Below are 15,441 nucleotides of genomic sequence, written 5' to 3'. Positions count from 1 at the left end.
TTGGAGGAGGCAAACTCGGAGAGCTGTTGGGAGATCTTGTCCCTGGTGCTCTTCAACCCTTGAGACCAGGACAGGGCTGCACTGGTCTTTGAGGGTTTCTGAGTGCCGAAGACGTGGTCTAAGACCGTGTCTTTGCCCTCTCGAGGGGGTATCTCTGGGTCGGAAAACCCATTGAGAACCCTCATTACAGTCAGAACCTGCCAGAATGCATGTTCTGATTCTTGTTGGTCTCCTTCTATCCCCATGAGCTTTTCTTGGGGTGAGTCGTGGACATTCCTTGAGTGGCTGGTTGTCTTAGTTCTAGCCCTAGTGGAGGACTTTGGCATAGTTTTGGAGTCTTTGGACTCCTTCCGAGGAAGGAGGTAAGACTCCAACATTGAAGGCCTGAGTGTCATGTCCCTCCTGGTCTCAGATTGAGGGGAACTCTCCACATGAAGGGAGGTTTCCTCCATTAGTGGGATGGAAGAGTGTCTCTCCTCACACAGTTCCCTTGGTGAGGGATGGTCTTCATCCGACAGGGAGGGAGAGTATCCCTGGGGAGAAACTGGAGGGACTTGCCTTGATGGACTGCACGGAGTCAGCTGCACCCTCGGGGAAGTGACCGCGTCGGAAACTTCTCTTTTCCTCTTCACAGGGACAGAGGAAGCCATGGTTCCATGTCTTGAGTCCAGAGCTATAGGTTGCTCTGATGAGCGGTCAGACAGGACGGGCTTCAATGCCTATGTTACAGCTCTGACTAAGACACTGAACCAAGGCTGCTGGCTGACTGATGCACTGTCAGACAGATCCCCTGAAGGGAAAGGGACCAAAGGTTTCCTACGAGGAGTCACCGTAATAGGTGGGTCCGCCTTAGAAGGCAGTTTAGGGATCCTGAACCCCTCTGCTTGTGCCTGTTTTCTTTCTCCCGCAGGGGGCACTGGAATGCGTTTGTGGGGAGGGGAATGAGGCGATGGCGACCTTGCCGGGTGTAGATCCTGCGCCCTTGACTGTTGGTGCGCGTGCACGCGGGCACGCAGGAGAATTTTGGCGTGGGTGCGGGGGAGAGTATTGGTGCGCGTGCGCAGGTGAGAGTTGGTGCACGGGCACGTGGTGGCGCGCGCATGTCTCTGTACGTGCTTGCGGGAGATATTTGGTACGCAGGAGAGCGCAAATGTCCAGGAGACCGCCGGCGCACCGGTGAGAGTTGGCGCGTAGGTGAGGGCAACAATGTGCCTACTGTCTCAATTACAGTGGGCTTATTCAATGGCGCGCAGGGGAGCGCTGGCGAGCGGGAGATAAATGGTGCACAGGAGAGCGCTGGCATGCAGGAGACCACTGGCGCGTAGGAGAGTAAGGGCGCGCAGGAGTGTTGGCGGGTAGGAGAGCGCTGACGCGTAGGTGGACACTGCCACATAGCAGATCATGGGCGCGTCAGCGCAGGAGAGCACTGGCGGGCAGGAGATCGGGGGCGCGCAGGAGAGCGCAAGCGCACTGTAGTATGCTGGAGCGTGGGAGACCCTGGGCGTGTGAGCGCAGGGTGCACAGGTGAATGCGGGAGCGGGGCCCGCAGGAAAGTGCTGACGTGCAGGAGAACGCAGGCGCGCAGGCGCATAAATTTACTGCCTTCTATGAGGGCGAGCAGGTGAAGGGGCGCGCCGAAGCGTTGTAACGTGACGAGCTGCTGGTGAGCGCTGAAGTTCTGACGGATGGCGAGCTGCAGGGCGATGGTGCGCAGCTGCACTGTTTGGAGCTCCAATAGGCTTTACCGGTGACAGGAACGGTGATGGCAGGTAGGCAGGTCTGGAGGGTGGATGGTCGGCGTGCCCTTTGTAAGGGCGACCATCCACCGGAGGGGATCGCGAACGATCGGCAGAGAGGTCCAGGACCGAAGTCACAAGACTAGTTACAGGAGCAGTGATGATCGATGAATGAAGGTCAGAATGCAGCGAAGGCTCCTCTGCAGGGGACAGCTGCGCCGACAATGAACAAAATAGGCGCCTCTTCAACGCTGGTGAAGGGAGACTCCTAAGGCGAAGTGGAAGGCATACCCTCTGACGAATGCGCCCTCTGGAGGCCGTTGGATCAGCAAGCTGACCGTGCACCGCAGCAGTCCTCCAAAGAGGAGTCTCTATAAGTGAACTTCCCCGAGGGGAAGAAACACTTGCAGGAGAGACAGACTTTGAACTTAGTTTCCCCCTCGAAGGATATTCAGGAAAAAGGGGGGAAACTAGGTCAAGCAGCAACCGCTGTAGAGTCTGGAGTGGCAGAGGAGATGGATTATACCCCATGAGACACCTCAGACACAACAACGTCGACAAGGGTCAGGGGATCTACCTCTGACAGCGACGATGAATGCTTAAAAGAAGCACCCATGTGGATGAACTGCAGCAAGGCTTCCTTGGAGGGCGAACCCGTAAGCCCCAAGGAAAACCAAATCTGTAAAAGGGGAGTTAGTGACAAGGCCTCACCCGGGGGGGAGAGGTGGGGCTGCTTCGCTAAGGGAACCATCATCATCTCTCGAAAACCGGGGTTGGCCGATAATAACTTGGTCTACGCTACAACTAGATGGTCCCTCGTAAGAGACCGAACGAGTAGGAGCTTCGGAGGAGGGTCAGGAGACGGAAGAAAAGGCCTTGGGTTTTTCTTCCTTCAAAGAAACCTTTGAAGGAGAAATATCGCGCTAGGACTTCTTCTTTCGCCGTCGCGCAAACCTCTCCCACTGGGAGGAAGACCACTCCCTACACTCATTGCACTTATTTACACTATCACACCGTTGGCCTCTGCATGAAGGACAATGGGTGTGAGGATCAGTCTCCACCGCCGACATAAATGTCCCACAAGGGTAGGTGCGCATGGTCGCAGAAGTCAACTTCGCACACACACACACTAAGAGAAAAAGAAAAAACAAAGGCCTTAATGGCAGTCAGTATTCGGCGAGGATGAAGAGCGGCAACGTCCATTCACCATCTGAGCCGAAAGCAAAGTGAGCTCAATTACAGGTTTGTGAGGGGGGGGGGGGGGGGTAGCAAGCTACCCTCCCCTACCCCCGCTAACTAGCGGTATGGGTAGTTAATCCTCGTTAAAAATTAATGGCTCATCATTTCAGCTACGCCGAAAGTAATACCCCTATTAAATAGCGTGGTTTGTATTCCAGTTACAGATCAAATGGCTATTTGATTATGAACAATGGAATCAGATAGCAGCTACAGTATTTTGCTTGTTTCAACCATCGTGTGATAGCAAACAATTGCTGTAGTTGTTACAAAATAGTATAAGACTGACATACTTTTACTTTGATTATAGGCCTACCCTTATTCACTCTGGAAAAAAAAGATCACAAAAATATACATCCAAATATAAACAACAAGCTGCAGCTGAAGGTGAGAAAACATACAATGTTCATAGGCAATATTCTGTTTGGAATCGGGGAAAGCTGCATCAAAAACCAAGGGATATAAAATAAAAAATTGATTGGAACTTATATATATATGTGTGCAAATAGTGTAATTAAATATAAATGTCGAATTAAGAAACGAGAAAATAGTTTTGTTATAACATGATATAATTTCCTATGCTTCATCATCAAGCACCACAGACCCCCTTGAAATCAGCTTCAAAATTCGCATGGTATGCGAGTACAGTATATAATGTAATTATTTTTCAAAAAAAGTAAAACCATGCTTGAAGATTGCGACTTTCAAAATTCGGTTTTGAATTTAGTAATGCTTTGAATTAGATAATTGAGTGTTTTGGGACTTCGGACACGGAAATGTTCTCAAAATTGCAGCCTAAAGGCCCCACAGCCTAAATGTTTCATGACCTAATGGAATCATAGCCTAAATGACTCTCGGGGTAATATAACAGTAGAGTCCCACCCATCGCCATTACCACCTACATAGGAACTTGATGTTTTTCATTTTTTGCGAGAGAAGCAACCTCACAGCAGAGCAAAAACCATTGAATTTCAGTAATATTTTGATAAGATTCTAATGGTTTTTGCTCTGCTGTGCGCTTGCGAAAAAGAAAAACATCAAGCTCCTATATACTGGCAAGCGGTAATGGCGCTGGGTGGGACTCTACCATAATATTACCGACTATCAGCTAAACGACCTGCTCCCAACGTAAATCAAAGTAACCAAAACGACACACAAGTATAAACACTAACATACCCTACCTTATTCGCCAGCCTACAGTAGGACAATCCCAATAATATCATCCTAACCCTAAACTTTCAAAATATCTTGTCTATGACTTTACCTTAAGGGTTTCATTGTAGTGTATTACAGGGCAATGTAACCTAGGAAAAACACTACTTTTTCTTATAGAAAAAATTACTCTCTCTTTGAAAATGACACTCGTTCCCGTCGCAAATGAATAGTTTCAGAAATATATATACATCTATATCCTCCGATAATGGGGGACCCCAGTGGGAACTCGGGGTTTTGGGTGGGGAAAACATACTGGGGAATCGATATGTAAACGTAAAACAAGCCTTTTCTTCTCTATACATTACCTTCTTGTATGTATTATAGGTGGGTTTGTTAGGTTCTGTGCCCTTTTTGTACTTTTTATATATTGTGTAATAGTTATATGGAAGAATTATTTAAAATTCGTATGGAAATATTTAGCATTTCTACCGCTAGTAATGTCATTGTGTTGTTGGTAACTCTGTGTACCATTCGTCATCGTTGGTAGCACTGTGAATCATTGGTAACGTTGCTAATGTTATCGTTCTCAGTACAACGTTGAACAAGTGCTTATATTTAAATATTTTAACACAACATATATGTCAACAGTGATATTTAACCATTTTAACAGAAATATGTTTTCCCGTAGGAAATTTCGTGATTTAACCGTTTTTCACCTTCATTTCATCGGTAATAACGTCAACCAATTCATCAACTTAAAGTTAGTCGGATTGGTTGATCTGTTTGATTCCAATTGAAATGAAGGTCAAATTCGGTTAAATCACGTTATATACTATAGGAAATCATATATTTTCTGTTCGAAATCACACCCTGTAATACAATACAAATTCACCAGCTTAAGAATAGCAGACAGCTGAGCCTAGTCTAATGATTTGTCTTAACGGTGTCTAAAGCCCTATTTTCAACACGGGGGTAATATAAACTACGGGGTAAAATTATAAGTATTGTTATAGTTCAGGGAGTTTTATGAAAAACCAGTTGTTTTATCAAAAAATATTGTTCCGACAGGAATTACAATAATATTAGCAACTACGGTGCCCACAGTACAGTAGAAATTTCAAGAAAAGCCACCTCGTCGTTATCTGTTATAATACCTCCTTTGTAACTTACAAACCAGTTAGAAATGTTTTCCAGTACGTTATTTCGGTAAAGCACAAAAGATCAAGCAACGACAGAATGAATCATTACTCCTTCATTAAAATGTAACCTAACAAAAATAATGCACAACAGTCAGCAATTGAACCAGGTTCCTGGCAGTGACCTCAGGCCTCAGCAGACAGCAACGTTTAGTCAATGAACATTCTTTGTAACGACACCTCAAATATTGTCTTTTTCTCCACACCTGATATAAAATACTTTTCCTCTTATCAATATTATTTTCACTGGTTATATATGTCCCTAATATTTAATATCTGATATTTTTGCAAAGTTTTTGGAATTAATTTATATTTTTTTCTTATGTATTCCTGGCAACAATTATGAAAATAGTTCATTCTCTTCGTATTTAAAAAAAAAAAAAAAAATATATATATATATATATATATATATATATATATATATATATATATATATATATATATATATATATATATTGTACCTCCGGTATGTGTATCTATTTATAATATTTGATTTTTCAACATATTGTTTCTTGCTCTCAAATATAACAATAATGCAAGAGCATTTATATATATATTTGTTCTTTAAATTCTTTCTTCCATTTCGTATATATCTCTAAGCTCAATTTGCATTCTATATCTTCTTGCTTTCTTATTATTATTATTATTATTATTATTATTATTATTATTATTATTATTATTATTATTATTATTATTATTATTATTATTATTATTATTATTAGTTGGAAAAGCAGGATGCTGTAAGCCCAAGGGCTCAAACAGGAAAAAATAGCTCAGTGAGGAAAGAAAACAAGGAAATAAATACACAAGAGAAGTAATGAACAATTAAAAAAAATATTTTAGTATGAGTAACAACATTAAAATAGACCTTTCATATACAGTATAACTATAAAAGAAATTAAAAAAAAAAAAAAAACAAAGGGAAGAGAAATTATAGAATATAGTGTACCCTCGAGCAAGAGAACTATACCCCCAAGACAGTGAATGCCCATGGTGCAGAGGCTATGACACTACCGAAGACTAGAGAACAATAGTTTGATTTTGGATTTAGAGTGTCCTTCTAGAAGAGCTACTTACCATAACTAAAAGTCTCTTCTATCATCACCAAGAGGAAAGTACCCACTGAGCAATTAAAGTGCAATATTTAACTCCTTGTGTGCAGATAGATTGTTTGGTAATCTCAGCGTTGTTAGGATAAATGAGAATGTAGAAACAATAGGCCAGACAATTCGGGGCATGTGTAGGTAAGGGAAAAAATGAGCCGTAAGCAGAGAGAGGGATTCAATGTAGTGCTGTCTGACCATTCAAAGGGGCCAAAGGCCCAATAACTCCCTGGTACTATAAAGGATCCCTCTCTCTGGTTACTGTTCATTTTTTCTTTGCCTACACAATGAACCGAATAGTCTGGCCTATTTTTTGACATTCTCCTCTGTCCTTAAACACTTGACAACGCTGAGATTACCATGCAATTCTTCTTCGCTCCAAGGGTTAACTACTGCACTGTAATTATTCAGTAGTTACTTTTCTCTTGCTAAGGGTAGAGGAGACTCTTTATCTATGGTAAGCAGCTCTTCTAGGAGAAGGACACTCCAAAATCAAACCATTCCTCTCTAATTTTGGGTAGTGCCATGGCCGCTGTACCATGGTCTTCCACTGTCTTGGGGGTAGAATTGTCTTGCATGAGGGTACACTCGGGCACACTCTATCTTATTACTCTTGCTCTTTTTTTAAGTTTTCAAAGTTTATATATGAAAGATCTATTTTAATGTTGGAATTGTTCTTAAGATATCTTATTTTAATTGTTCATTACTTCTATTTTAGTTTATATATTTCCTTGTTTGCTTTTCTCACTGGGATATATTTTCCTGTTTGAGCCCTGAGACTTATAATATCCTGCTTTACCAACTAGGGTTGTAGATTATTTAATAATAATAATAATAATGATGATAATAATAATAATAATAATAATAATAATAATAATAATAATAATAATAATAATAATAATAATAATAATAATAATAATAATAATAACGGTATTATCTCCACGGATGGCTGGTGCCCTTGCCAATTTACTACCTACAGTATCCCATTCTATGATTTTGGATTTTATTCCTGTCACTTTTATTTCATTCTCATTTGAAATACTTTTTTCTGAATTTTCCCTCCTTTTTATTGTAGGCTGCACCTACGAGCATCATTTTTATTATATCTTTCATTCTCTCATTCAGGGTAGGCCAAATGTCTGTGTATTTCAACTTGTCGTCCATCACACTTGTATTCATAAATGACCCCATCTCTCCCCATAATGGATTAATAGCTATACAGTATTTTTAGCGGCATCTGATATTTTTCTATAGATCTACACCATCTTTTTTGTCTGCATCTTTTCCCACTTTTATGTAAGGTTGATGTTTCTGGCCATCGTTCTCCATCTACCTCTGTCGGCGTTTGCCCCACTACATGTTCCTGGTTCCTGGTTCCTTATTGCTCACTCTGCAAAATAAGTTTGGGGGCACTCTATCTCTTTATAGATAGGTGCAAACCTTCTCAGCTTATTCTTATTATTGTTATTAAGTTTATATTACCTGTGCCTTAAATAAATTAATATCGTAATGAGATTCTCAATCTTTACTTTTATTTCCTTCTACCTTGATATTAGATAGGATAACACCTTGCTATCATCAGTTTTGGCAACATATTGTGGTCAGTTTGGACTTCTTAAATTCTTCTTTTATATGCATTGTCCTACCCATAAATGCAGCCAGATCCCTGCTAGGATTTTTCAGCGTACCGAAACTTATGTCTACATTCATTAGCTGTCCTAATTTTGGGCATAAAAATAAATGTTCAGTACTATCTTCTTCATCTTTGCACAAGTCACACAAATTATCTTCATATTTTCCTCTGAAATTTGCTTTTAAGTTGAGCATATCTAATCTTGCTTTCCTCACAAGGGATGCCTTATCCAGATTCATTTCTCTGATATAAGGCAGTGGGCCATTTCCTTTAATAAATCTTAATTTTTTCATTACTTTCTTTTTTTCTTCAATAGTTTCTTCTATTTTTTCCATTATTCTTTTCTTGATTTCTTTTTTCAGGGTCCTTTTCCCCCAACTTCTTATTTCTTCAACTTCCATCCCATATTTACTGCAGATTTCTTCTACGCTCTTGCTCCAGCACTTTCTATACGGGTTCTTCAACTGATCCTCAATTATCTCTCTTACTAATCTTTTTTCCTCAGAGTTTATGATATTATGGAAGAGCATTAATTTCTTATATTCTATTCTGTACGACACCGGCCATATTCCTTCACCGGTTAATTTCTTTGATCGAAGGTCATCCTTGATACAGTCCATCCACTTTCACTTTGGTCTCCCTCTCCTTCTCTTTCCCTGTACCTCCATTTCCATCACTCTCCTCCCAATATACTGTTCATCTCTTCTCTCTATAGATCTACACCCAGTTTACTATATTTTATAGCTGCTCTAGTTTTGTTTCTGTCAGGATTATTAAATTTGTTCCATAAATATGATAATGCAATACTTTCCCCAAAATAATGTTTCATATTAGAAGGCTACTTTAGTGAAAATTTTCTCTATAATTGTATACAGCATGTGAAGATTTATCTCAATTTATTTTTTCTATTCTTATTTATCCCTTCCATGATTTATTTTACTTTCCATTTCATGTTTCCCGATTCATCGCTCATTATTACCCTCCATGGTGCTGTATTTGATATCTGTATGAAATGTTTTATGGCTCCTCTTTCCTTGAGCATCATATTCTAGTAGGAATTATTCACTAATCTTGAATGTAAATTGTTCATTAAAAGTTATATCTATTTTTTTCATTTAAATTTTCCAGGAGGCTTCATTCCAAGCCAGTGTCAGTTAAGAATTTTAAAGTATGGTACACACAGCCTCTGCCAATTTAATTTTCATACATTTATTGTATACAGTATGCCAGATAGTTAAGTTTTACTTGCAGGTATGTTCCCTTATATTATTTATAGATAGAATTCAAGACCTTTGCTTCTACAGAGAGATTAATCCCGATTTCTGGATCCGACATGGCACCTCAAACTTGCAAAGGTCTAGATGTCCAACACACCTCTGCTCTCACCTACTTGTTTCACTAAGTTAAGAGTGCACACACAGTCCCCCTTTTGATTTAACCCAATAGGTGCTAGAGGAATGTTGCCAAAGGATGATGGCAACATCATGAATTTTGCGATTTTACCGTAAAACTGCAATAGTATTTTCTTGTTTTATTAGGCTGACAGGTATGCCATAAAAATTTAGCTTAATCTTGCATCAATCACTTAAATATCAGTTTATCAATTTCCTTTGCTTGTTTTTTCATCTTTAGTACGGCTGTTTTCAACTTAAGAGATTTGTGAAAATTGAAAAATTAATCTAAGTCCTTTCTCATCTCTTCAACATTTTCTATTTCAGTAGTTCTCATATCAAGGTTCTAGATGGATGTCTTTGTACTCACTTTATGACCATCTATCATATTTTTGAGGGCTGTTCCTATTTCCCTTTTCTCTCTACAATTTTCTTCACCTTAAAGCTTGTTCTTATGTCATATATTCATATACAGTATTAGGTTTTCTTGAATTCCAAATAGTACTATGGTTGCTTCATTGCTTTCTTCAATATAGTCTTTTACTTTCCAGCTTTATCAGTATTGACACGCTTATTTTTTCCTTACTATATTTCTTCTTTATCGTAAAAATAGATTTGTTCTTGATTTTTAGGAAATAACGACTGACACTTGGGTTGGAAAGGCCATTCTGTGTTTACTTCATATAAGGATATTTGTAGGGTTTAGTAGAGTACTGGTATTAACGGCCTATTTTTTCTATTTAGTCTCTCCAAATATTCTACTATTATTACTTACAATTATTACTTAATCTCTCTTATAACTCCTTTCAACTTCATAACTTTTATATACTTATATAACCTTTCTTTATAAATTTGTATTATACTTTTAAATACAATAGTTCCTGGAAATCTCCATCATATCTACTGGTTCAGGGGACTGTCTTGGGTGAAGGTAATAAATTTAAGCAAGTAAAGCTGAAGTAGTATAAGTACGGTAGGTGGGAAAAGACCAAAAAGAACAACAGATGGAAAGAAAAATGGGAAAAGTTTGGATGAAATGATACCAAAAATACATTATAATTTTTATTAGTCAATTTAGAAATACAGAAGTAGAAGCTTAAGGTATCTATTAAACAAAACTTTGGTAGAAATGTAGTAAAGTCATGAAAAAAGACAATGAGAGTCATTTAATTGACTAAGATGGGGAATTATTAGAAAAAAAAACTTAAAACAATTATACAGTAGGCCTACTTAACACTAGCTGATATTATTTGGTTCTTAGCATCAATGGTACATAAACTTGTTTTCCATTTGAATTTAAAAATTAAGCTGGCTATGTTCAATTTTTTTTTTTTTTTTGCATAAAGTAACTAAAGTATATGTTCGGGAATCAAAATTAAATGCAAAGGAAGGACAAATGTCAAATTAAATACAGCAGCATATTTAAATCACTTGTTATAATGAATATCTAATTCTATATTATAATAACAACTTTACAGCAAATAATATTTGTCAATATTATAAAGGTGCATTAAAAACAATAAAACACATTTCAGCTTATTAACTTTAAACAATTTTCAATACAGCACAAAAAAGTACTTCTGTAATGAAAAAAACTACTGTATTACTAGTATTAAAGCTCTTTTTCTCTCTTACCATATACAATTTTATTTTTCAAAAGTAGCAAACAAGCTGCAAATATGTGAATAATATGTATTATACATTAAAATACTCCTACCTTAAGAATGGAAATGTAACCTTATGAAAAATATAATTCCAGGGCATAGTAAGAAGTAAAAAGCAGCCTTTTAGTAGGCGCAGAGTGCAAATAATTTGTAGATAACGTTAACATAGTAACATGATAGGTAAATCAGAAGGATGAAATATAGACTAATATCTTGAGGCAAATTTGCAACCTGTAAAATATTATTTGGGCCCAAGAGTTCTCTATACTTTCAACTAGTCAAAAAAGACCTTAGATATGGAAAAATATATAAAATCTATGCTTACCAGAAATACTGTAGATATTTTGTTGTATATTCTAAATCCATAAAGCTATGAAGGGCATAAAAAAACAGAAGATATTTACTAGCTAATCACTTTTAGTCATTCCAATGCAATTCATGTGTTTTTATAGCCATTACTGTACGAGGTACTATAAAAATTGATAACTTTTGACAGAATTTGTCACATGACACACATATCTTTTCCACCATAACCTATTATCATTCTATACATTAAATCACTTTATTTCACACTTTCTTCCATCACATTCTTGGGGCATATAATAAACAGATCTTCATTAGAGTCCACATTAAACTTTCAGTAACTCTAAATATTGTACTTCACTTTTAATGGATTACCAGGTTTATTCAAGCAGAGGTATCATAAAAGTAACACCTCAAAAGTACAATACTGTTCAGGAGTTTTAACCTAATGGTCTGCCTAAACTACTAATTAACTGGATCATATTTCAATATATTCAATAATTCAGACTAGCTTGGAAATGCACAAGAAATACCCATGGAAGATGTCCCTTGCAAAACTTTGGCAAATTCTTTAGTGTACAGTACAGCTAAATCTCAATGTACTACTGAACTGGTTACTTAAACTTAACAGCACCTAATTTGATTATAAACAAATTCAGTAAATACATATACTTTAGATCGCAATTATTCTTTTATGATTAATTTCAACTTGAGAGGATTTTTGACCGCAAAAACAAAATTTTTTTTGTCGTGGACTCTTGTGATATTCAAGTTCTTTCAATGTACAGTATACAATATCAAAATTTCACATGTGCTACAAAGAATTTACTTCTATCAGATTGGTAAAATATTAATGTCACCCCCTTCTCTAAAACTTGGTGTTCCTACTGTGGTTCATCGGAATATTTTTCCACTGTTAATCAAAACTGACTAGAATCAGGAATTATATAAAGTATCGTTTAATAAAATCATACCAAGGAAACATTTGCATGTATATGTTCTGAATAGCAGCTGGACTTTTCAATCACAGGTTTTAATTACTCCCATAGAATTCTTCAATGACAATGCAAGAAAAAGTTCTACAGTACAGTACAGACATTCATGAATTTTCAATCAGATTTGAAGACACTCCCCTTCTGGGTAAAGTTAAAATGTATTTTAGTGGACATTGAAAACAAATATTTCATAAGGTACTCCAACTTTTGCATTTTCTATACATACATTGCCTTTAGATGATGAGCATAACTGTCTTTCAGGGAAGCATGAGCCACAGATACTCAATTTACTTACTAAGTAAAACTTATGCTATGTTCCCATATAAAGGAAGTTACATGAATTGTTTACAAATATTCTTTGTTACTAGTTTTACCTTGATATTGTTAGGCCTGACAAGTCAAATATTTTGAAATGAACTTGCTTCAACTGCCTATAAATAAAACCTCCATTTACCCTATCAATGCCTCTTTAGATTTGTTTTATGAAGCAAACATATAGGCATCATGCTTAACCTTGTTATTTATGTACTTTTCATGTCATTTTTAATGATATGTAATGATTTGGCCATTTGAATTCAGTTAATAAACCATTAGTGAGATACTGATTTCGTACTATTTTCCCTCCATATCAAAACCTAAACCCAACATTTTTAGTTACAACCTTGGCTAATTCCTTTATAAAAAATATCAATCTATTTTATTTATGAATTTGGTACCTCTATCCTTATTCCCACTGTGCAGTGTTGATTAAATGGAGAATATTTCCCCCTTGAAAAAATTATTGTTATGGAATGCTAAACCCTATGCTCATCTAAAATCTCATTAACTAGAATCTCAGACTCCTATGCCATTACAGATTCAGACTTCTGATTATAAGTAATAAAGTACTTCACAGAAATTGATTGTAGATAAAACACTTTACCTGTAGAAAACTTCAAAATACACAATTATCAAAATTTTCCTTCATTACAGTTCATTAATACCTCCACTAAATAATGTTCTAGAAAATCCTGATATAATCTCATTTAACAAAAAAAATGTTTTACTCAAATTTTTGAGTACCACAGGCTTTGATGCAAAATATCTTCAAGAGTAATTAAAAAACAAGGGGAAACATGGTTCACTAGCCCCATAAATCCAAAATATGGTTGAACTGAGAACACTGCATAATGCAGAAGGAAAACAAAGTAAAGATAAGAACTGTAACCATGAAAAAGAAATTGAACTGGTATATCAAATGGAGACTTTGCTAACACTTTGATAAAATAAATAATTTTTATTGTAAGTAAACAATCACATGTGAATCTACAAAATGAGAATACATATACCAGAAAAACCATAAAACTATGCAGATAATCATAAAATTAGAATAAAATTTCATATCGTTTATGGACTGGCTACGGTGTATTGGATTGGCTTTGTCCCTCTAATATGCATTAACACTGTTCAGTGCACGGATTCTGAGTACTGTATATAAAAAAGTTAAATATAATTTCTCAGGATAGAATCCTCTCACATCTTTACCTTGGCAAAGATTTCAATATATACTAATACATGTACCATCATAACAACATATCCTATTGTCACAGAAACCATTGGGCCTTTCCTTTGGGCCTTTTCATTCCAATGTAATCTAATCATACCAAAGACCAAAATGTACAGATTTTTCTCATGTAGCAGACAGCCCAAAAGGTTTCTTTATCAAAAGATACATGAAAGTAGTAAAAAAAATTCACACAACCTAAATAGCTTAGAGGTATGGAAACTAAGCAAAAGGGAGAAAAGTAAAATAAAAAGGGCAATAGAATCAGGGGGTAAAGGAGAGTTGCAAAAGACCTTTAGAAATGTCTACAATACAAAGTGCAAGGCAAACTATATATGTTATACCACTACGGGATGTAAAATTTGTCATGAAAGATACGGGATAATATAACTTACTATAAGGATCCACTCACAAATAAATTATCACTTCAAGATTATACCAACACCAAAGTACCAACATATATACAAAGATACTTTAAATGGGAAAAAAATGTCAAATCTTCTCTCAGAAAAATATAATTGTTTTCTAAATCCTTTATCAAGGCTAAATCTACAAAATAAATACAGCATTAAAAAGCTTGAGGCACTTTCATGTATGTCTACTAGATTATAATACAGTACTATACTAAAAAGAATGAATTAGTAACTCCTGTATAAGATGTTGAAGAAACACAGTAACCAGAGTACTGTACTTCACGGGTGTGACTGAGATAACGAAGAACTGCCAAAGGTATTTAATTCTTCTAATTTGGAATAGGTGGGTGGAGTGAACTTTCGGCGCAAGAACTTTAGCACGTAGAGTGGAAGGCATGATACAAGTGTTATCACTACCACTTTCCAAAAGAAGTCCTTTGATTTTATGAAGTCCCAATCTGAAACACAAGTAAAGTATTATAAAAGTTTATAAAGTACTAAACATTAATGAATTGTTAAAAAAAAAGAATCTATGATAATACTAAATGTGAGAAAACTTCATAAAAATAGAGGCTTTTAACTACTTTCACAGGTAGTAGGTTGACCAGGGCACCAGCCACCAATTGATATATATATATATATATATATATATATATATATATATATATATATATATATATATATATATATATGTGTGTGTGTGTGTGTGTGTGTGTGTGTATGTGTATATGCACCTGCACATGAACATGTACATGTACATTATATATATATATATACAGTATATATATATATATATATATATATATATATATATATATATATATATATATATATATATATATATATATATATATATATATATATATACATACAATATATATATGTATAACGGATTTTGAGCAAAGCGAAAAATCTATTTTTGGGTGAGATAGGTATGTCGTCCTGATGGAAGGTACCTTTAGGTAGTTTTCTAAGGGATATTTGCTACAGTGATACTCCCAGAGAATTAAACTGAAGGTCTCCAGGAGTGGGTATCCAGTTAAGGATATCGCATAATATCAGGGGACGCATTT

The 15,441-nt window shown here is 36.5% G+C and overlaps 2 protein-coding genes across 6 annotated transcripts in view; both read right to left on the bottom strand.

Annotated features, from left to right (window-relative positions):
- Pbp49 (proximal sequence element A Pbp49) overlaps positions 1-5,470 on the bottom strand; it is a 184,734-nt gene extending 179,264 nt beyond the window's left edge. The window contains exon 1 of the mRNA XM_068377505.1: positions 5,282-5,470. The gene's annotated coding sequence lies outside the window, so the exon portion shown is untranslated. The remainder of the gene's footprint in view (positions 1-5,281) is intronic.
- Positions 5,471-10,499: 5,029 nt separating this feature from the next.
- The window catches only part of LOC137644011 (probable phospholipid-transporting ATPase IIB), a 238,379-nt gene continuing 233,437 nt past the window's right edge, over positions 10,500-15,441 (bottom strand). For all 5 annotated transcript variants that reach the window (XM_068376881.1, XM_068376884.1, XM_068376882.1 and 2 more), the window contains exon 21: positions 10,500-14,826. In XM_068376881.1, the coding sequence (XP_068232982.1) occupies positions 14,648-14,826 (179 nt within the window). In that variant the 3' untranslated portion in view covers positions 10,500-14,647. The remainder of the gene's footprint in view (positions 14,827-15,441) is intronic.

This window comes from Palaemon carinicauda, chromosome 7, assembly GCF_036898095.1.
Source record: "Palaemon carinicauda isolate YSFRI2023 chromosome 7, ASM3689809v2, whole genome shotgun sequence".
Classification (NCBI taxonomy): Eukaryota; Metazoa; Arthropoda; class Malacostraca; order Decapoda; family Palaemonidae; genus Palaemon; species Palaemon carinicauda.
The sequence above is the reverse complement of the archived record's forward strand: the minus strand, read 5'-3'. Positions and strand labels throughout refer to the sequence as shown.